Genomic DNA, 22,533 nt, shown 5'->3' with positions numbered 1-22,533 from the left:
CCTCGCGACGGGCCCAGGGATAGGTAACGAGGCGGCAGAAGGCGGGACCTAGAGACCCCGCCCCTCAGGACGGAGGTTACGGGACGGTGGAGCTGTATGTGATTCTCGCTAGCCGAAGGACCAAAGGGTTCACCCAGAAGCTAGGAAGCCCTTTGTGACCCTCGGAGAGGTTTAATTTTCCTTTACACTGGAGTTTCCATGTTTGCCCTACCCGGAACACTGCCCGGCTCTTTCTGGTTAAGACTCGTGAAAACTACAACTGCCAGACCACCTCGCGCGGAGATCGGGCCCCCGTGAGTCACGTGACTCGAGTCAGATGACAGCTGGCCCGCCCTCACACAAAGTCAACCCAGCCCGCGGAAACCAGGTACACTCCGAATCGGTGTCTGGCGCGAGACTGCTGCATCTTGTGAGGTTGGTCCCCGGGCCCTGGGAAGATCTCAGGTGAGAACCAGCAGGGCCGGCACAGCCTCTCCACGTTTCCCGGGCGGAGCTCAGAGGCCTGGCACATCGGTGGGGCAGTCTACCGCGGCTCCAGGCGCCCTCGTTTGGGCTCCAACTCCTAGCACTGGATAGCCCCTGATCTGAAGGACCTGGAGGCAGGGACACCGGGTTGTCAGGGTGGTATGGGTGGCTATATTCCAGGGTAGTTCGAGCCCCTTCCCGCGTCCGCCTGAGTGTGGGTTGGGACACGTAGATTGCTTGACAGAGGCGATTCTCTGAGAGGACCATTTCTGGAGCTACTGTGTTTTTTTGTTTCTGTTTTTTTGGTAGCAGACTCGAACTCACGACCTCTAGCTTGCCAGGCAGGTGCTGTGCCGCTGAGCTATATCCCTGGCCCTGGAGCTACTGTTGCCTTGTCCAGTGCTAGGCTCCGGGACACTAAGCAAGAAGAGAGTCCCACCCTGCCCTCTAGAGTTCTCAGGCTGGCGGAAGGGAGAACACCTGGACCCTAACTTTTCAGTAAGATTGAGAAAAATATCTGCTTTGTAAGAGCTTGTCAAGTGCCTTTGGCACCACTAGTAATCACATTACATCATAGATACAGTATTTCTTCAAGCTTTTTACCCTTATCAACCCACCTCCTCTTGAGATTTCAATGCTGGTGATAAGCTGTATTTGCTGTGCCCTTACTGCTCCTGTATAATGGTTTGAGAGCTACAGACCTTTGTGATATTTTAAGTTTTTCTTAACTTCCCCCCAAAAACAAGTTTAGCCCTTTTGAAAATGCATGCTTTACGTTTCGTCTCATTTATGAGGTAGTTACTGCCATCCCTGTTTCCCCATAAGGAAATTGAGGTCACATTTTTAAAAAGTTACATGACTGATAAATGGGGGGACCCAGGTTTAAACCTGCATATTCTATCTGCAGAGCACACACAACCCTTTCTACATCTATGTTACCTCTCCAGGAAGTTCCTGGTGGTGGGACAGAGGACAGGACTAACACAGATACCTGGCAGAGGGGAGCTGCCACAAGAGATGTCTCACTCCAGATTCATCCCAGAAGGGGACTGTGGGGATGGGAGAAGCTCTTGAAACTTCTGACATCTGAATGAGGTCTAGAAGATAGATCTTACATTGAGGAAAAGGCCACACCAGACAGAGCCACTGTCTGAAATACTGTTTCAATATTGTAGGTTTCATAGGCCACTAATTGTATATGATCATCAAGCTGATGTTTTAAAGCATTTTCATCAACTTATCTGTAAGCATCTTTCTGTCTTTCCCAGAGTCTTTCTTCCAGGGTGTCTCAGCCTGGGGGGAGGGAGACTTTTGCTGAAGCAGTTGAAGAGAGAAAAATTCAAGTCTGTGATCATTGCCTCAGAGTGGCTTTACATAACCCACTTAGTTACTCCGAGCCAGTTTCCCCATATATCAAAGAAAGATAAGGCCTCTCTGGGTCCCATTCTCTAAAGATGTGGTGCAAAACCTGTGCGATCAGAAATGTGAAGTGAAAGTTCTTTATGAGCTGTCCAGTTGCCATGGTTCCAGATGGCACAGTGTCCACCAGGGGCTGAGTGGATTCAACCATAACATGAAGTTCTCTTGCTGTTTGTTTTTCCTTCTAGTTCTGAGAATTCAGGGAACATGATAAAGAATTGGCTGCTTATTTTTATCCTTTTTCATCTGAAGCTCATAGAGAACTGTGGTAAGTTTTACAATGGATCGTCAGCTGTGTAAAGAAGGAAATGGTTAGAATATGTAGGCCAAGTTTAGTACTGTCCATGCCACTTGTCTGCCTGCTTCTCCGGCAGGGGTGGTAGGCCAGACCCAAGTCTGGGTTCCCGGAGCTTTACAAAGAGCTGATGATTCCACAAATAATTGACTTTCTCAAATAACAGGCCCTTGGGCCCTTGTTCCTTTTTCTACATCACCAAAGTCAACAGTTGGTTCTTAGTATCAGATTGTATATCTTGTTCTCCAAGTCAAACTTTGGAGCACCTGCAAGCCAAGATAGTATCTGTAAAGAATGGCTTATGCCTCTGTCCTATAGACATCACCAAAAGAGCCCGTGGGTCCTAGGAAGCACTGGGGAGGTAGATGAGGTGGCCACCTTGTTGTACCTGGTTTTGCAGAGGAGTCACCTGGCATCACCTTGTAAGAGACAAAAACCTACCTTAGAGGAAGCCGGAGGAACAGGGTGCCGCACCTCAGCAGGGCTGGTGCAGAGGCACACAGAGCACAGGGTTTGCATATTCTTGTAGGAGGACCCCTTCAAATCCTGTGTCATTCCAGCAAGACTCCCACTACCCAAAACATTTCTGGAATTTCTTCTGTGAAGAGCTTTCGTTTAGCACTCCAGGGGTGCCAGGACCATTACAGCACTGATCATTAGCTTAACTGTATTTGTTATAAAAGCAAATACATCTTAAAATCTCTTGACTAAAGAGTTCAAATGAAGCTGGTACAAACAATATAAATCCTGCACACATTTCTCAAGAGTCATGCACAGTGTGGCCCCACCATTTTTATGATCTGGCCTCTTGAATCTCCCAAGAAAACAGTAGCATTCTGATACGCTCTTCCAGATTTGTTAAATATCAGTCATGTTACTCTGTAGTCACACCTGTGGATAAGCAATTTCTGAGAGAGGAAAGTTCCTTCTGCCCATGGGGCATAGTGTTTCTCAGGGATGCCAGAGCCTTACTCTTTCCTACTGGTCCGTGCTCTCTGGGAATAAGGCCTGAGTGTGTATGCAAGTGAGAGTTGTATGCACATGCTTCTGTGCACACACATGGGCAAACACATTAAAGCTTCTTTACTAATGCTAATACTTACCCAAAGAACAAACAAATTCAGCTACTGCAACTCTAGTTAAGTGGAGAGGAAACTGAGGCCCAGGTAGGATGGAAGGCTTTCCTGAATTTACAGACCTAGAAAGTAACAAAGTTCGGATCTTCATAGGATCTCTGCTCCCTTGTGTGACTGCCTCCTTTCCTGAATGCCATTGTGAAAGATGAGTAGAAGTTACCAAAAAATCAGGTGACTGGATTTCTAACACTCAGATGTATCTGTCTTTGCTTTGCTTTGGGAATGCTTAGTAAGGATTACCGGTGACAGGACTGGCCTCCAGTTTTTTCATCTCTGACTTGAAGAAATGTAAGGCAATGCTGCCTAATGGCAAGAACCTGGACTTTGGACTAGACAGGCCTGGATTTAAATCCTGTCTCCACTATTTTTGAGCTATGTGGGCAAGACACCTTGCCTCTTGGAAACTTCAGTTTACTTGTGTCTAAAGTAAGAATAAAAATACCTACCCCTTATTGCAATAATTACAAAATGGGAATTAAGAACACAGCAGAGTAGCTAGCATGGGGTGGGGTCCAGAGTGGGGAAAATGCCAGTGAGTATTAGTTTAAAAAAAAAAAAAAACAGACTCCCATTAAGGGAAATTCAGGGTGGTCTCACTGTAACTCATTTGGTAATTCTGAGAGAATTTATGAAGGCTACAACCCCAGAGCAAACTTTAAAATGTGCTTTCTCTGGATATGTGAACTTCTAAACTGCCGCCTATCTTGGGCCAAAAATGTCCTGCAGTTACAAACTGATGATAAAAATAGTAACCAGCAATTATTTAGCCCTCAGACCATGTGGAAAGCCTGTCACAAACACAGTGTCACAAATCTTCAGTGTTCCTGTGAGATAGGTTTTATTTTCCCCATTTTACAGGTGAAGAACTGTAAGCGCAAAGAGGTTAAATACCTCACTTACTGGCCACACAGCTAGGAAGTGTCAGAGACCGTATGGAATTGTGTGAGCTCAGAGCCCAGTGTGTCAGCTGCTTTGCACTGCTGTCTTCTGTGGTGCTGAGAGGGAAGTAACCTCTGGTCTGGTACCTTGAGAGTACTAGTCTTCTCCTTTAACATGGAAAGAGTATGGAGATCTGAACACACCCCAACCACCATCATAGCAGAGCCTACAGACCCAAAGCTATGAGTGGCTTCCTGGCATCACTTTGTGTCCCTGTCTTGAGCAGCGGCTTGTTCTGGGACTTGCTTATCAGGTGTGGTTCTGAGCTCTAGTAACATTGAACAGGCAGGGACAGCAAGTCCTGAACTATCCCAGCTGGGCAAGTCCAGCACAAAGCCTCCAGTTGATACCAGAGTGGTAGGCATGAAGAACAAGGACAGGGTGGCCAAAGCTGCCTCCAGTGAAGGGAGGACTCGGCCCACTCTTTGGCCTCTGTAAGGGCCAGGGTGGGGATATCCTGCTCTGAGGGACCCAGCCTCTCAAGAAGGGACTGGAAACTTTGGAGAATTGGAAGGCCCTAAAAGGTTCACTTTAGAACCTGCTGATAAATGAGTTCACTTGGCCCTTGCCAATCTCCCCCCAAGATAGTTCTCTAAGACCCAACCAAACCTCCTTCCTCATTCCGTGGAGGCCTATTTAGCTACCGTATCCTGAGTTAACACCTTAATGCCGAAAAGAAATCCTTGATAGTGAAACTGGCGTTCATCATTCTCCTCCAATCCCCCACATATGCTCAGCCTCAGGAAGAGATCTGTGGGATTCTACACACAGTAGAGGCTAAGAGGTGAGCTGGGTCAGTAAGGGAGGCTAAGAGGCTCTTTAGAAATGTGTAAGTTGTGTTCCGTGCAGCTCTGAGAAGGGAGGAAGGTGCTGGACCAGTTCTTCACCATTTTGTCCCCATGAACAGAGGAGACCCCTGTGGTACCCATCTGAAGAAGTGGTTCCAGTCCACTGTTCGCAATTGGAAATGGTCACTTGAATTGATCATTTTGATCATTTTTGGGCTCCATGGTTCTCAAAATATCTCTGGGCAACTTGCAGGCCCTCAAAGCCTGTCCGTGGAGCTGGGGAGGAGGAAGCTCCAGTGTTTCCTGCTCTGGCCTATGTCACCATCTGTCTCTGTCTCTCAGACGGAGGAGGAACCTAATGAAGCCCACATATCCTGTCCCCTCAGAAGCTTCAAGCTCCTCCCTCTCTCCACCTAGAAAATAGGATGACCAGTGAGTCAGAGCTCATGAGTTCAGATGTCAGGAGTTTTGTGCCCATTTCTCTCCATTGTCCTGAGCTCTCTGATCTGATGACTCATGTCATTGACTTTGGATCCTTCCAGAGTCGACTGTCAGCCTCACTGTTCCTCCTGTTGTAAAGCTGGAGAATGGCAGCTCAGCCAACATCAGCATCACCCTTGGGTAAGTTCACCCCATTCTATCTTCAGCCCCACTTAGACAGGCCTTACAGCTGTGTCAGGGCTGACCCCAGCTCAGTCTGTTCATATCTCAAATGTAATGCTTGCCTTGTAGCTATTGGACCGACCATAGAAAGAACATTGACCGTGGCCCCAGGGTGCAAAGAAGCCATTCCATTCCTAACTCCTGCCATCTCTGCACACCCACACTTTGACAGTCATCCAAGTTGTCCTCTTGCCTCAAAGACTCCCCTCTCCAGAACCCTTGAGTGGTTTCCTGGTGTCCGCTAAATTAACTCAAGCCTCTACGGCTACTCCCAGAAGGCCCTTGTCTCCTTTAGTCAAATTCTGACCTTCACACCAAGACCTGCCCGGATTTGACCCTCTCTGGGAGAGCCTGTCCACCTCCAACTGCCTCATTTGTCACCCACAGTCTGTGTGCTACCTTTTCATGTTCCCACACCCTTACTGGAACAGACATCTACTCTCCTAACAAAGTCAGAAAATGCCTACAAAGTGAGAATTCTTCCACTCCTTCACCCCTCAGGGTTGAATACACAGCATTCCTATTCTTTTTTCTTTTTCTTTTTTTTTGGCGGGAGGGTGGGGCGGGGACCAGGGATCTCAGGACCTGGCACTGTGCCACTGAGCTAGATCCCCAGCCCAACATTCCTATTCTTGATGCTAGAGAAATGAAAGCCCCATGTGAAATCCAGAGGATTGGTTGCAATCTTGTTGTGTTCACTTCTCAGCAGTAATCAGACTCTTGTCCTCCACAGGCAGCCATTAAATGAAACCTTGGTGATCACTTTGGAAATCACATTTCAGTCAAAAAATAGTACTATCCTTGAGCTCCCTAATGAAGTAAGTAATGAATCTTAACTGATGGGTAGGGAAATGCTAGGTAACAAAATGTATGTTAGGTAAGAACTTGTGGCTTCCTTTGTTCCATTATTCTAGAAGTCTGTGATTTAGGCTTTGTTAGTCTCTTTGGGGATAAGCAGTTTATGTCATGTAGTTTGAATTAAAGTAAGAAGCTTGAGGCAAAAGTAGTTATGAGAATGTAGTTGTTTTGTTTTGTTTTGTTTTGTTTTTTGAGACAGGGTCTCACTATGTAGTTCAGACTGGCCTTTTACTCACTATGTAGCCCAGCCTGCTCAAACTTGCAGCAATCCTCCTGCCTCAGTCTCTCAAGTAGAGAATATAACGATTTTCTAAGGCCTTACTGTTTAACAACGTTCATGGACTAGCACAATTGGCCTTAGGGGATGGGGTATACCCAGTGATACAACACTTGCCTAGCCCTGGTTGTGAATTTGACTCCCAGTACCACCAAAAAAATAAAAAATAAGTTTAGAAACACAGATTCTGAGCCCTCATCCCAGACCTACTGATTCAAAGTCATCTTGGTAGCAAGGTCCCCAGGTGATTGGGAGCTATGTTAGATTTTAGGAAGCACTGTTCTGAGACACCACTGGTTGGGTGTCATTTACAAAAACTAGTCAGAGTACCAGAGTACTGTCTGGTATAACAGTGATAATTATTCATAGCTTCGTGCATTTGTCAGTTGGCATATACCCTGCTTCTACCTTCCCAAGGATGTGAGCTAGTGGTCATTCAGCTAGATAAAAGATATCAACAGACAGGTAGCAACTCAGGGGAAATGCTGGTTTTAAAAAGCTGGGTACATACTTGTAATCCCAGGCTGAAGCAGGGGAATCAGAGGTCTGTGGACATCAGCACAATTTAGCAAGACCTTGTCTCAAAAGTAAAAAAAAAATAAAAAGGGCTAGAGGTATAGCTTAGGGGTGAGCATCCCTGTATTCAGTCCTCAGTACAAAAACAAAATGTCAGGATGAACAGCTTCTAAGGTGTACATATAAACCAGTGCTCCAGTAAGTGATACTGCCTAATGATGTTATAGGCACCTTAGTTTGTGTACATACACCCTATGATGTTCATACAGTTGTGAAATCATCTAATGGCACATGCCTCAGAGTACATCCCATTGTTAAGGGACATGTGCTATATTTGAAAATTATTAAGAGATTAGATCTTAAATGTTCCCACCACAGAAAAAATGATGAATCTGTGAGGGGCTGGATGTGTTAAGGGTATGGTAATTAGCGTGATTTAATCATATTATAATGTACACATATATCAAAATATCACATTGTGGGGCTGGGGATTTAGCACAGTGCACAGCACCTACCTGGCAAGCATGAGGTTGTGAGTTCAATCCCCCTACCGGAAAAAAACAAAACAAAAATAACAACAAAATATCACATTGTATATTGTAAATATATGTAATGTATGTGTCAATCATAATAAATCTGGGGGCGACGTAGCAGGAGAGCTATGTAGGGGTGAGCCAGATAACCATGAGGCACATCCTGGGGCCCTTGGTGGTTGTGGAGATGGACTGTAAATGAGCTCTGAGCTCCACAGCAAGCAGACAGCAGTGAAACGTGATCAGGATCAAGAGTTTGGGAATCTGCAGGGCTAGGGCATAGCCTAGTGGCAGAGCACTTGCCTAGCATACATGCAAGCCCCTGCATTGATCCTCAGCACCAGAAAAAAGAAAAGGGAAGAAGGAGGGAAGGTGTCGGTGAAGGAAGGAAGGAGTTTGGGAATCTGTGATCTGACAAATTGCATTGGTGAGAGAGGGCTTCCTTCTCACCAGAAGGGGACTCTGTATGAGAGGTGGACCTCACCCCCAACCCCCATGCACACCATAAAATGTTGGTGCCATGTCTCACAGCTTCCCCAAGCCAAGGGTACAAGGCAGTGCAGTGTGCAGTGCAGAGAGGGCCACCGGTTCTAACAGCATGTCTGGCATGTGGCCCTCTGCAGTCTGCTTTATCTATAGATCACAAACTCTGAGAGGAACAGTTGCTGATCACTTAGTTGAGGGCTAAACATCCAAGTAAGAGTATCCTCTTCTAAAAGCAAGTCAAACTCAAACATGTGCAAAGCAAAAAAGCCTGCCACCAAAGTGCTTGGACTGTAAAGTGAATCTGTGGTGTCAGGAGACTAGAGGGGTGGAACAGGGCTCCTGGGGTGTTGGAAATGTTTGTTTCTTGATCTGGGAATTAGAAGCATTCAGTCTGTGGTTATTTCGTCAAGCTGTGATGTATAAATTTTTTCAGCTTTTTTTAAACTATCCCACCTTTATAATTACAACTAACAAACATACCTTATATTCCAACAAATATATTCATTATTAAGTAAAAATAATTTAGCAATAACATTAAAATTGTACATAATCTGTACATGTACTGTTAATGGCTAATTAATAGATACAGAGAACCACAATTACACTTAATACTGTTTGCTGCTACAATAGTAAGTGAACAAAAAGTTCTGAAGTACCAATTACATTAAAAGTCTATAAGCATGCTTAGTTTCACTATTTAAATTTTATGTGATAAGATACTTCATATCCAGAAATATACATAAATACTAAGAGTACAGATTTGAGATTTGAGATCTGTAAGTAAAAAAAATTAATAATGGGAGTCACACAAATCATTTATATAAGATAACTGCATGGGCACCCAAACCCACCTTTCAGGCTGCTGCCTTACTGTCTCCACTGCATCCAGCTCTAACCTCTCCCGACCCCTAAGGATGACATCAGAAGCCACTGGTTAGAATCTGGAAGTCAGGTGGTCTAGGAACCTGGCCACTGAACCTTGGGTAAAATACTTCAGCCTGACATAGCAGTTTCCTCATTTGTAAACACAGCAGTCATAACTTCTACCTGAGCACATTCTGGAGATTAAAAATAATAATATCAAGTATGAAATAAATGTCTGGCATTATACCTGGCAGGTAGAAAGCATTTGGTAAAAGCCAGGGACCATTATCATTTCATTCTGCCTTGTTTTGGTAGATTTCTGATTGATTGACTAATTTCTCCCTGCCTAGCTCCAAATGGATTTACTAGATACTGACAGATATGTAGCCAATATTACAAGGAGACTGTTAAAAAGAAGAAAAAGGAAGGTGCTAGGAAAATAAAAGAACCAAAAGTGGAACCTGTTATCAAGCTATAGCCCGCAGGGCACATTGAAAGAGGCTTTCACAGCAATTGAAAGAGGCTTTGTAGTAGCCACTTACCCTACTTCCATTGTTCTACCAAAGCCCCTGATTTCTGGTCCTAAAACCAAAAAGGCAGTGCCTCAGGGGTCCTCCTGAAGAAGGCAGTGCTGCTTAATAAACCCCATTCTAAACAGCCCTGCAATATGGGTTGAGGGTGGGACCCAGAATATTACACAGGGAGCAAACAGATTGAATACTATGAGAGTTTAGACACATTCCCACTCCCTGCTGTTCTGGGGCAGTTTAAAGTATCAGGAGAAATGATTGGGAAATCATATGTGGCAGGAAGGCCTCCAGGTCCATTTCCCTGGAGATTTTTTTTTTTTTTAGGGGGATGGAACCCACGGCCTCTCACATGCTAGGCAAGCAGCTCTCTACCACTGAGCTACAGCACCAGCCAGAGCAGGGATTTTGATAAATATTGGGAGGAATGTAGATGAAGCCATTCTCTTTGCCAAGTGTGAGATATTTACACCTCCTCTGTTCTGTCAGTCAGCAGCCAGGAAGGACATGAGGCAGACATCATTCATAGACGTCAAGGAACCTCGTAATGATGGAAATAGAAGTAACATGGTTGTTGTACAGTTGTGGTAGGAAGTATTCACAGTTCTCCATGTGCCAGGCTCTGTGCTATAAGATTTTCAGATATCCGGTCACTCGTAGCAACCCTGTAAGGAAATACTTGTGTTATTTCTGCTTACAGATGAGCGGACTGATGTCAAACCTTGAGTAACTTTCCTGAGATCACATAGCTAGTGAGAGGAAGAACACCATCTCGCCTTCCCCGAGAGATTAGCCAGAGGGAGGACCCAAGGACTAGGCTCCAGTTCTGCTCAGAAAGTCTCACACAGGGCTGTACAGGATCGAACTGCCTGGCCAGTCCAGCATTTCTGCCTCTGGTTAGTGAGCTCTCAGAAGGCAGGACTTGTGTGCTGTGTGCCTCTGTTGCCTGTTCGCAGTCTGGAGCCAGGTTCTTGGTGGGGACTTCAATAACTGTATGTGGCCTCAGAATGAATTCAGTCTTCCTCACAGGTTGTAGTGCCTCCTGGAGTGACACAGTCCTCCTTTCAAGTAACATCTCAGAATGTTGGACAAGTGACCGTCCGTCTGCACAGAAATCATTCCAACCAGACCAGGTAATTTTGGGCCTCTGCTCCCATCCATGTGGACATTAAAGGATGGAAAGGGAGGTTGCAGTGGGCACAGAAGTCCAACCTGAGTTCATCCCATCCCCAAATCCTTTTCTAGCTCAAGGATACTCTTCTTTGTCATCCGAAGCAAAATCATCAGCATTATAAACCAAGTGATTGGCTGGATCTATTTTTTGGCCTGGTCCATCTCCTTCTATCCTCAGGTGATCAAGAACTGGAGAAGGAAAAGGTAAGAATGGGTGCCTCAGTGGGGCAGCAGGCAGCGTGGCCTCAGACCCACTGTATTCTCTGCTCTGCCTGCCCTTTCAAGAAAGCTGTCCTGACGGGAAATCTCTCTCCAAGAGCTTAGGTAGGATTTCCAGGGCTGGGCACTTGGTCCCTTGCTTGGTCCAGCCCCTCCTAGGAAAGCAGCAGCATGAGACCTCTCAGTTAAGCCAAGAGCGGCTGGGTAGAAGAAAGGCCACCAGAATCTCCCCAGCCCTGGAAAACAGGTGTCACATCATGCTCCCACAGCCCTGGAGACTAAGCACTCCCACTGTGATCTTAGAAGTGAGGGTAGGCCTGGGGTTACATCTTTGTGAAGCAAGGGCACAAGCTCTCTTGCCATCTCCCTGGCCGTGTGGGCTTCTTAGCAGAGAGCCAGGGAGGTAGATGCTGCCTCTCTGCAGGAAGCCTCCACACCTCCCAGGCCAGGACTGGAGGAACAGGATAAAACTCAGGAGCACAAGGTGAGAAACTGCTCTCAGGAAGACGGGGGTTGGGTGGCGTCGATTGTGGTATGGAAGGAACCTAAAGATAGTGCCATGCTTGTGACCAGCAGAGCCCTCCTTCCCTGTGTGCCAGGAGCTCTGTCCTTTCCCGCTCCAGTGGTCCCAGGCCTCACTCCTGCCCTGCTTCATCCTCTCTGCCCTCTGCAGTGTTGTTGGTCTGAGCTTCGATTTCTTGGCCCTGAACCTGGTGGGCTTCGTGGCCTATAGTGTGTTCAACATCGGCCTCCTGTGGGTGCCCTACATCCAGGTATGTCACTGCCCCCCTCACACACACAGCCACCGAAGCCACTTGACAGCCAGGCTGCTCCTCACCTCCCAGCTTCTCCCCATTCCCAACAGGAGCAGTTTCTCCTCAAACACCCCAATGGCGTGAATCCGGTGGAGATTAATGACGTCTTCTTCAGCCTGCATGCATTTGCCCTCACCCTGATTGTCATCGTACAGTGCTGCCTGTATGAGGTGAGGGATGAAGCCTGAGCCAGTAACCACCCCCCAACCCTCATGCCACTGCTACCTGCTGTTCCACCTAAGATCCCGACCTCTCAGAAAGGACGTTTTCATTCATTCAGCACCTACTTCCCAGGCCTAAGCCATGGGCCATGCCCTGAACAGGGGGGTGGGGACATGCACACGACACACACAAGGAATACCCCCCTTTACTCAAGCTCTCAAACCGCCCCCCAAGTCTCAGGTGAGGGACACAGAGAAAAGCAGGCTGAGAGCTGTTTGGAGGGGGACACACAGACAGCCATCGAGCAGAGGAGAGCCCAGAACCAAGCTAAGGAGTTGCGTGGGAGGGAAATTGTCAGGAAAATGGCGCCTATTGTCCAAGGGGGATGACGTTCCTGTAGTAAACAGAAAGGGATTGGGACAGAACTGTGGACGCCAAGGGGCATTTGGGAGGAACTGTGAGCAGATGGGGATGGCCAGGACTCGGTGCCAGTGGGTGAGCCACCTGCTGAGAGAGGTGAGGAAAACCCTGGACTCAGTCTTGCTGCTGGAGTCTCCACAAAGAGACCCCTAAGGCATCAGTTTTGCTTTCCCTTCCCTATGGTTGTGCCACCTCCCTCAGGGAGTTCCCTTCATTTTCTGCAAGGCCAGAGAGGGTTGTGCAGCTTCTATCTTTGTGAACTTTCTAGGTCTTCTTACCCTTTGTCTGGTGAAGAAGGCCCACTTTGGAGCCATGTCTGAGGAAAGGTTGGTGTAGTGAAAAAAGGACAAATTCCAGAGACCCTCTAACCCCATCCTTTCACTCGGTCTCCAGTGTGGGATCTCATGACCCTGGCACCCAGTGCTTCTTCAGAATAGTTTCTAGAGGGCCCCAGCTCTGCAAAGTGGGTCCAGGAAGTAGACAGGAGCCAGAGAATCCAGGATGGACAGAACAAGACACCCTGAGAGTAAACAGATGGGCTTAGTGCTGAGGACAGGAGAGGCGTGGCACCTCATCCACTCATTCCATGGCCAAGATGGAACCCACAGAACTCTGGAATCTGTCCCCAACCCTGCCTTTCCTTGGACACAGCCCAAGTGCAGGCCAAATAGCCCCTTCAGCTCACCCCATACCCCTTCTTCTAAGCCCACCTACTCCATCTGTGGCCATGCCCTCCTGAGACCTTGCAGCAGCCTCTCCTCTGGCCCATCTGCAACCCTCCCCTTCTCCATCTCATCCTCAGCGAGGCAGTCAGCGTGTGTCATGGCCCGCCATCGTCTTCCTGGTACTTGTATTGCTCCTTACCGTCATCTCCATGATTATAGCTGCAATCGGGATAACCACATGGCTGCAATTTCTCTTCTGCTTCTCCTACGTCAAGCTCGCTGTCACGCTGCTCAAGTACTTCCCACAGGTACTTCAGGGCCTTCCTGCGTTTTCAAATGGCTGGTAGCATGAGAGAAAGTGAGAGATACTTAGCCTGAGGGCTCCCATGAGTCAGCTTTTGCCAGGGCAAGGAGATGAGGGCAGAAAGCTGCAGTGGAGCTGGTGAGCCCATACTGGCAGAGTCAGCTCACACGAGGAAGTCAGTGGAGGCTCTCAGATCTTATGCACCCCAGTCAGGGATTGGCCAGGTCCTTATCTCTGACCGCCTCTCATTACCACAGTGGCAGCAGGAGAATCAGAAAAGAGTACACAGAAACTACCTGAGCTCTGCAGTCACCTTATAGGCAGAGATGTTCTCCCTGTTGTCCATCAGCACCTTCCCATGAATCCTAATGGCCCTGTCCAGGTCTGGAGACGTTAAGAGTCAAACGCATCTTCCCCACGGGGGATAATGACCCAAGACAAGGGCTAGTATGAAGTAGCTGCCAGCTGCATACTTGTCCCTGCAAATCTAGGACTTCATTTAACTCATCTCTGGTGGGGAACCCCTTTTCAACTTTCTTGCACAGGGAGCTTTGTGTCCCATGAACTCAGAAGGGAGAGCGCTGGCCAGAAACAGCACTAGAGCCTGAGGGAGACAGCACTTAAGTTCAGTAGCCCTGCAGGCCAGGCAGCTTGTGCAGGAGACTGGCTGCCTAAGCAGCACCGGGAATGTTCAAGCTGGGAACCTAGGTCCCAGGAGGGTTGGGATCCTGAGGAAGGGACAGTCTCTGGGGAAGTGGCCTCCATCCCTGCATGTGGGAAGTCCTGGGGCTGGGAACCTAGGAAGCAAGCACACCAGTGGGAGAGGTAGCAGGAAATACACAAGAGGTTGGGAGAAAACAAGGACATGGACCTGAATCCCACCAGAGAGACCAAGCACTCCCTCCCAAGTGATAGGACAACAGGTGGTGCCAGGCAGAAGCCCAGAGACACCATAGGTTTGGAAGGAAGCCGTTAGGACCGGGGTAGTAAGAAGAGGAGAGTATCTGAACAAACCCCACTAGACCTGGGGAGTCCAGGCAGAGACCCTGGAGCCCTGTCATGGCCAGGATTCACACCAGCAAGTCTGGTTCCCAGGCTGTGCTCTTAAGTACTGTGAAGAGTCTAAGCTGAGTATGGGGACAGCTACACTGGAGGTAAAAGGAAGAATCAGAGTCCTGGGAACCTGGGCATTGCCTGCTAGGGAGGATGGCAAAGTTGGGCAGGGCAGCACCCCTCACACCCACTGGGGTTGAGAGGTACCAGGGTGGGAGGAGGCAGTTTTGCTTGCCCTGCATTAAACCGAGGTCCCAGAACACCCAAATATTCTCTTGGCTGAGGCGCTGTTGGAGCCCAAAGGTCACCGTGTTCTTTGGAACTGAGGCCCAAGCACATGAGTGGGAGGAATCAGAGCTGCCCTTGTTTGGAGTAGTAGTCACAAGGCACATGAGGCAACCTCCCAACCCCCTCCCAACTCTCCATCTGTCTGTCTGGCCCAGGCCTACATGAACTTTTACTACAAAAGCACCGAGGGCTGGAGTATTGGCGGCGTGATCCTGGACTTCACAGGGGGTACCTTCAGCCTCCTCCAGATGTTCCTTCAGTCCTACAATAATGGTGAGTCAGCCAGAGGCCTGCCTCCGTCCAGTGAGTAAGGGCCAGGTTTGGGCAGGCATCCTGGGTCTCCCTCCAGCCAAGGCTACGCACCAGCCCAAGTCTGGCAGCCTAGGAATCCAAGCTAATCCCAACCCCAAAGAGAGATTCACCTAGAGGCTTCTGCAGCTGGAGGATGTGCAGTTTCCTGGGCAGATGGGGACCCCCACCCCCAGTGCCCACAGTCCCACATGCTCCAGCTGCCCCAGGAACTGCCCCCTAAAACTGAATTCTATCCCTCTGGCTGTTAACAGACCAGTGGACACTGATCTTTGGAGACCCAACCAAGTTTGGCCTTGGCATCTTCAGCATCTTCTTCGATGTTGTCTTCTTCGTCCAGCACTACTGTTTGTACAGAAAGACACCGGGGTACGAACAGCTGAACTAGCACCCCGAGACCCACTGTAAAAACAGCTGGGGCTGTGGCTCTGGTGGGGAAGGCTGCACTTTACAGAGACCAGAGAAGTGGCTGGGATGCGGGCTGGTTCAGTGTGCCACCAGAGAAGCAGTCTCGCTCAGGGCCAAGTGCCTTAAATGCAACCAACCTGCCTTTGCCCGGGCCCCTCCATGGCCACGGAGGATCCTCGCTCTGGGAGAGACACCTGACTGTGCTCTGAGACTGAAAGCCAGACGTCAGGCAGCCCCTCCCAACCTCCCCAAAGGTCTCAGCCCCTGCCCGGCCGCATGGGCAGGGCACCTGGCGCTCCTGCATCTTGATGCACCATCTCTCTTTCCTTTAAGGCTTCAGGCAGCACACACAGGTCCTGACAGTCATCCCAGTCAAATGCTGAGCCTGCGGCCGGAGGCCTTGCCTCAAACAACCAGTGTTTCTGGGAGCAACTTGAAAGGCTGAGCTTGCAGCCGAGAGAGAACAATGGTGCCTTGCTGCCACCGCTGTGTTCACAGAGAACAAGCAGCCAGGTGCTGTCCCAATGGACTCAAAGGTGCCAGTGGTGGAGGGACGAGGACTTTGGGGTTAGGTCTTGCAGTCCATTCTCTGAAAGCCACATTCCAGACACCTGCTCATTCTACGTTAACTCTGCTTCCGTGACTGGTAATTGGTGCCCCAGGCCAGCGCCTGGTAAAGAGTACTCCTGAGCCTCTGTCAGGTGGTTCCGGCCAGTGTCATGCCCTGTACCCTCTGGGTCTTGACCACAGTCAGATATCGCAGTAACTACTTTCAGAGTTTGTGAAGGGATGTTCTGGAAGTGGCTCACTCTGTTTTGCCTACTCTCCTACCTCTACATTCTGAGTCAGATAGGGCCCCATCTGAGCACCTCCACTGCTGCTAACCCAGCACCTGTAGAGCAGGTCACACCCCCTCTAACAGTCTGTGCCTTAGAGGCCTGTTAGTCCTGCCAAATGGTGAGCAGCTCCCCTAGAGGGGAGGGCAGGCCCCTTCCCTCTCTTTCCCCAGGCCCCTGAGACTCCAAGTTCTTGGTTATGGAGGAGTCCCAGAGAACTTGAGGCCCACACACACACACTGCTTATGGACCCAAGCCTAGTCTCAAAGCTCCTTCTCCCCCACCCCAAGCTGTTGTCCTACAGCAGGAGATGGACCTAGGACGTGCCTTGTACATGCCTTAAGCTTATCGATACACTCTGTTACTCAAGACCAATGGGAGGGCCCTGTAAAACTTGGCTTTTGTAAAACTTGGCTTTTCTTTTCTGCATACTGTGAGCATTTGCTGGATGCAGAAAGCAGGTATGCTGGCCTGCAGAACCAAGTCCAAGTCCTTGGGGCTTAGGAGCCAGCTTTGCTCATTTCCTGTAAAGGCAAGCATGGGGCTGTGGAATTCATTGACCCCAGGTGGCTGTGTGCTGACCCTGCGCTTCACCGGGGGGAAGCCCTATTGGATAGTACAAGACACCTTGGGACCAGGTAGGTCTGTGACAGGTATGTCTTCAGTGCCAAGGCACAGCAACTGGTCAAACTATACATATGAACAGGTTGGAATATTTAAGGGCACAGTAGCACTGGAAGCAGGTGCAGTAAGGTCTTATTCTCCTGATTCTTGCTCTGTCCTGCTGTAACAACCAACAAGGAATTTAAAGTAGTCTTTGGAGCAGACACTGCAGCCTTAACAAGCCCATAGACCTGTTTGATTTCAGCCATCCAGTTGTTTTTATAAAGTGTGTTACTGGGCACTATACTTTAAAAATGAGAGATTTCAAATTCTGGACTTTTCTTTACAAATCTGATTTGGCAGTGCTAGGCAGGTCCCGAAGTGACATCTTCCCAGAACAGATAAGCAGAAGCCCAGGTGCTTTCCGGCTCACCATCTGGCTAGCTCTTGGCCCCTGAAAACATCTGGAACTGTATCCCGTCCTGTGGCTGAGGGCATTCCTAAACCTCTTAGCTGTTCCAGAACATGAATCCATGAGTGTCCAGCAGGCCCCTCTCAGGTAACAGCTGAAGCTGAGTTACACAAAGGAAGCTAGGAACACTTAGGTGCTTCACCAAAAGATAACACACTCCAGGGACTCCACCCCAACTGCAGTGAAGATGTATAGACTGGGCCCTTGCCGAGGACAATGATGAGGTAGAATCCAGGGCTTCACACTAGGCTAGTGTTCTACCTCTGAGTAACACCTTAGTCCCCACAGCCACGCACTTTGAGTTGGGCTTTGTCCCACAGCAGCAGAGGACAAGCCAGCCTCCTTAAAACCAAAGCATTTGTCCAAGTCCACCTCCAAATAACCCTAACGTATACCTCAGAAGACTCCCATGAATTCCAGCGTTGTTTATTAGGCACAAGATGTCAGACGTAGGGCAATGTCACGCTGCCCATTTCCACAGTAAAGTAAGGCTTATTCATGTGTCAAGAGTAAATGCTCCCAGATGTGAATTAGTAAGCTAGCTTCAAAAGTAGAAGTGGTATCTTCCAAACAGTAAGATAAAAAACGATCTGTGTCAAAGTTGTGATTAAAAAAATACAAAAGGTAAACTCACAGGTGTAGAGAAAAGTGGCAATCCTGACAGCTGCCCAGAAATGTCAGCCTTGAGCCTCATTTAAATCCCGTAAGCAGGCAAACCCTGGGGAGGCCAGCACCCCTCATGGGAGTGAATGGGAGCCTGCCCGTTTCCATCCGGGTGAACCTTCATTGTGCCTCTGGCAGCGTGTGGGTCCAGCCCGCACTGGGCAACATGGTGGGTGAAGTGTGGGGAACAGGCACCTCAGAAGTGACATGAGAGCAGGGCCAAGCCCTGCAGCCAGGGGCAAATCAAGAAAAGCTGGCCCCACTGGCATTCCCCAGCTTTGGCAACTCTGAGAAAGTAGTGTTTCCTGCTAACCTGGACTCTGCAGCAGTCAGGCCATATGGTCTGGGGGCTGAGCCTGTGGTCACTGCAAACCTGCTACCACTCAGCTCCAGGCCCTTGTTTCTGATCCTCAGTGTCCGAGGGAGAGAGGGGGTCCCAGAGCCTTGCCCTGGGAGGAGTGGAAGGAAGGCTGGCTCAGGCCTCGGGGATCAGCCGTTGCCCTTCTGATGTGGGACCTAGCACGCAGCAGAAATCAGGAAGAGCAGCAGACAGAGCGTAGAAGTGGGGTCACTGTACAAACAGGTGGCAGGCACGAGCTGGAGACTGTGGCTGGCTGCTAAGACAGCATGGACTGCTGCACCGCCTTCTGTAGCGACTGTCGTGTCACCAGGAGACGCACGACCTCTTCCGAGCGCTTGGTGAGCCGCTTCCGGGCTTGGTCATGTGTGACCATGGTCATGTCCCAGCCATTCACCTAGCCCAGAAAGAGAACATAGCCCACCTCAGCTTCTTGACCTCTGAGATCTGGAAGCAGAGGGCTCTTGGGGATGGGAGCCTGGGTACCAAGCAGGTCCCCCAAGCTGATATGCCAACCCTGAAGGTGCCCTATACCACAGCCAAGGCACACAGGAGAGCCAGCTTCCTCCACTACCAGCATGGGTTCTAAAATAGCTTTGGTGAGTTCCTCCCACCGGGAGGCCTGCCCCTTGACCCCAAGTGCTTCAGCCCCTCCTGCCCAGCCTTTGTTTTCTTCCTGTGGAGCCCTTGTTACCTGCATGATCTTGTCTCCAATCTGCAGCCCAGCAATTTCAGCAGGGCCTCCTTCAGACACCCGTGTGACATAAATGCCCTGGAAAGAAGAAACCCAGGTTAAGCCCTGTGACCACTGGACCGGCCCCTCCTCTACTCAGCATGGTATACCCCCAGCTATCCCTATCTCTGTGCCCAGCACCCCAACCCCTAGCATATCCGCTGGTACAAGCTGAGCAAAGACCTCCACAGTGACTGTCCCAGGGGTGCTCCAGCTGGTGCTCTTCCTAAGCTGTCTGAACAGGCCTTTCTAGGACTCGGAGAGGCCCACTGCTCACCACTAGCCCTAGTTTTTCCCACTAATCATTTCTTCAACCTTCTTAGGATCTTAGAAGGATGGGGTCTGCTCCTTCCACAAGGCCCAGGAAGAAGGGACTCACCATCTCAGCCCTCTGTGCCGTGCGGAGAGGTACACGACCCTAGTCCCCTCACCTTATCTGTCTTGTCTTCAGAGAAGGGGTTCTGAGAGGGATCCTGGTCAATTCCACCTCCAATGCTGAACCCCAGAATTAAGTTCTCTCCTTGACGCAGCTTGTGAATTTCAACTCTTTGCTGGCAAAGACAAAAAAAGTGGGGTAGGTAGATGAGTGGAGAATGCATCTGGACTGTGTCTCCAGCAGCAGCCAGAGCTGCTGGGCCAGCTCAGAGCTATGCCAAGGGGTGGGGCCCAGGGCCCTCTGCAGGAATCCAGCTGGTCATCAGCCTGGGAGGTTGGGACTCAAAACTTGGCCACATGGACCTATCCACATATCCCTCTGCCTTTCCCCTTAGCCGTGGTCAACATGTGGTCTGAGCTCTTTCTGGCCCAAGACCTAGTGTCCTGTGACTTCGGTGGATGAACCACACAGTACAGGAGGAGCCAGGCCCTGAAAAGATGTAGACCCCTTGCTGAGGCAGCTAACTGCTGCACTAGCCCTGTGAGGCAAGACAAGAAACACTCAGGAAAAGATCAAACTTGCCAAGAAGGGAGAAGGGCTGCTGGCCAAGGGAAGCAGAACAAAAGCTTAAAGGTGCTATGGATCTGTGTTCATGAGATCAGTGCACAGCATGCAAGATTCAGAACGAGGTGAGATCTGGAGAAGGTGAGGCTGAGGCTGAGGCTGAGCCAGGTCAGGAAGGCGACAGAATGCAGGCCCAGAGGAGGGGCATCTCCTGAAACCCCAGGCCCTACTCTCGGTGCAATGCCTTAGAGTATTCTAGGGCTCCCTCCTCATGCTCAGGAGCTGTTGTCTCCAACTGTGCTGGGCTCCTTTCACATCCCTCAGCAGGTACCCTCTTTGCACCAGGCCTTGAGGGGATGGTGGGTAGTAAGGTGCCTGACATGGATACTGAACCCACTGGAACTCATGGAGTAGGGGAGTAGGGCAAGGCATGGTTAGGTTTGGCGCTGCAAAGGCCACTACAGTAGTTAGCAGGGGAATGGATAGCACCGAGGTGGGATGAGGATTGCAGAGGGCATGAGCTACTTAGAAATTGAGACCCACAGACTTAGGGACTGCTCATGGGGGCAAGGAACCATGCACCCAGCCACCTGGCCTGGCTGAACACAGCCATCAGAGGGGGGCGCAAGGGGAGCACCATACGGAGTTGGAGTGCCAGGAGCTATCTGTCCAGAAAGGAGACCTGTGGAGCCAGAGTTCAGAGGAAGGGCCAATATGGTCATAACACTGAAAACGTCAACTACATGGGAGAAGGTGGGAGTGGGGAGGTAACCTCCCCACCCACCATGGTTAGGCGTGCCACTGGACAGTTTTGGTCCTATGGCTTTGAGGAAGATGGTGGGGGGCGTTATTTGAGGGAGGGGCAGGAAGCACAAACCCCGGGGGCTCAGCCTAAAGGTGTGAGCTCCAGGCCTGCTCCAACACACAGGCACACCCACCCACAAGGTCACAAAAGACAAACTTGCTCCTTTCCAGCTAAGGGGCAAACTTAAGACTGTTCTTGGTAGGGCAACGGAGGATCTGGAGAAGCCAGGCTGGCACAGGCTGGGTGAAACTTTAGGACAGCTGTCAGCGGGTCCAGCAGTGTTTCCGCTTAGCTCAAGCCCGAATTGGTGGGGCTCTAAACTCATCTCACATGCCACCTTTATCAGTGGTTTCTTTGCTCCTGCCCTCCCGACTGTACAAAACTCTTTAGCGCACACCCATCTGAGATGCCACCTTCAGTCCTTGTGGCTCCAGGGCTAGGACTTTCACTTGACTCACTGCCTGCCAGACAGGCATTTCTTCTCATTTTCTAAAACCTCTGGGGAGTTAGGCCAGGGATCTGGGTCCATCCGGAGGGCTTCCCTTATGAGTCTGGCATGACTAGACTCAGTTTCACCTTTGCCGCAGGATTGGCCTCCAAGCCCCATCAAGTTGTGACCCTGGCATCTATCCTAGTCTCCCTTTGCCTATTCTGTTAGCACCCTATACCCATGACAAACCCAGGAAGTGTCTATGGACCTAGGTGTGAGGCGCGGGACTTGGGACTCTGCCCCAAGGACTGGGTATTCAGGCAAAGTTCAGACACGGATCAAGCCAGTTGTATGAGTATTCGCTCTGAACCCAGCAACAGTTGCGTCCCTGGAGCGACTGGGTCTCTGGGAAGAGGCTGGACGGTAGGGGGAAAGTTGCTTCTATCGCAGGCTGCAGCCAGCTCCAACCCCCAAATCTCCCTCCGCTGGGTGGCGGCGGCTAGAGCAGCGGAAGCGCTTCCTCATTCCAGAGGCTGCGACTCACCGACGTCGGGGCCGGCGCCCGCCCCCCGCGGCTACCCAGCTGGGGACATAGAGGCCCGGGACGGGGGTGCTTTCCCAGACTTCCGCAGCCGAGGCCTTTCTCCTACGTCCTCCGCTCCGGGGCCGCCTGAGAGGAATCCACTCGGCGGCGGCAGTACCCTGGGTCTGTCCTCTGCCCGGGGTCTCGGTAGACTGTTGGATCCCAGGCCTCTGTTTCGTAGCTAGACGAGGCTACAGCACCGCTCCGGCAAAAAAACCCAGAGCTCTGGCTAACAGTTTGCGTGCAGGAGCCCTGGGTTCGATGTTTTATCAATCTGTTTGTGTGTCAGTTTACCGTTCTGCAAGCCAAGACGAAAAGGAGCCCGCGCGAGCACACTCACCACCACGGCGGTGACCGGCTGGCCCGGGATGTAGGACATCTCGATCCAAATGTGGCAAACAAATCACGCTCGGCGAAGCCCGCAGCGAGAATAACCGCGACCGCGCCCTCGCTAGTTAACAAAGGCAGCCAGCTTGGCCCGCCCCCTCATGAATACTTAACAATACTCTAGCCAATCAGCGGTCGGAG

The 22,533-nt window shown here is 50.1% G+C and overlaps 2 protein-coding genes and 1 long non-coding RNA gene across 6 annotated transcripts; 1 reads left to right on the top strand and 2 right to left on the bottom strand.

Moving 5' to 3' along the window:
* The first annotated feature begins 7 nt into the window (after positions 1-7).
* Positions 8-17,350, top strand: Ctns (cystinosin, lysosomal cystine transporter). Of its 4 annotated transcripts, none has more exons than XM_005399718.2 (12): positions 8-367; positions 2,073-2,152; positions 5,585-5,663; positions 6,439-6,523; positions 10,796-10,899; positions 11,012-11,143; positions 11,832-11,931; positions 12,024-12,143; positions 13,358-13,528; positions 15,021-15,138; positions 15,429-15,543; positions 15,916-17,350. In XM_005399718.2, the coding sequence occupies exons 2-12, from the start codon at positions 2,092-2,094 to the stop codon at positions 16,025-16,027; spliced, it is 1,197 nt and encodes a 398-aa protein (XP_005399775.1). In that variant the 5' UTR covers positions 8-367; positions 2,073-2,091; the 3' UTR covers positions 16,028-17,350. The 4 variants fall into 4 exon arrangements, with proteins under 4 accessions (XP_005399775.1, XP_005399778.2, XP_005399777.2 ...); XM_005399721.2 differs by having other exon boundaries at positions 8-414; XM_005399720.2 differs by having other exon boundaries at positions 9-444.
* Positions 8,857-13,508, bottom strand: LOC106150190. The gene is made up of 2 exons (XR_001236857.1): positions 13,420-13,508; positions 8,857-10,431 (listed from the first exon to the last, which is right to left on the bottom strand). It is a non-coding gene; the product is annotated as an uncharacterized LOC106150190 (long non-coding RNA).
* Positions 17,351-17,903: 553 nt separating the features above from the next.
* On the bottom strand, positions 17,904-22,486 carry Tax1bp3 (Tax1 (human T-cell leukemia virus type I) binding protein 3). The gene is made up of 4 exons (XM_005399723.2): positions 22,346-22,486; positions 19,679-19,798; positions 19,209-19,286; positions 17,904-18,911 (listed from the first exon to the last, which is right to left on the bottom strand). Exons 1-4 carry the CDS (start codon positions 22,382-22,384, stop codon positions 18,774-18,776), a joined length of 375 nt encoding a protein of 124 aa, XP_005399780.1. The 5' UTR covers positions 22,385-22,486; the 3' UTR covers positions 17,904-18,773.
* Positions 22,487-22,533: the final 47 nt, after the last annotated feature.

Source organism: Chinchilla lanigera, unplaced genomic scaffold, assembly GCF_000276665.1.
Source record: "Chinchilla lanigera isolate Chin_1 unplaced genomic scaffold, ChiLan1.0 scaffold00066, whole genome shotgun sequence".
Lineage (NCBI taxonomy): Eukaryota > Metazoa > Chordata > Mammalia > Rodentia > Chinchillidae > Chinchilla > Chinchilla lanigera.
Note: the sequence above shows the minus strand (reverse complement) of the source record. Positions and strands in the feature narration are given on the sequence as shown.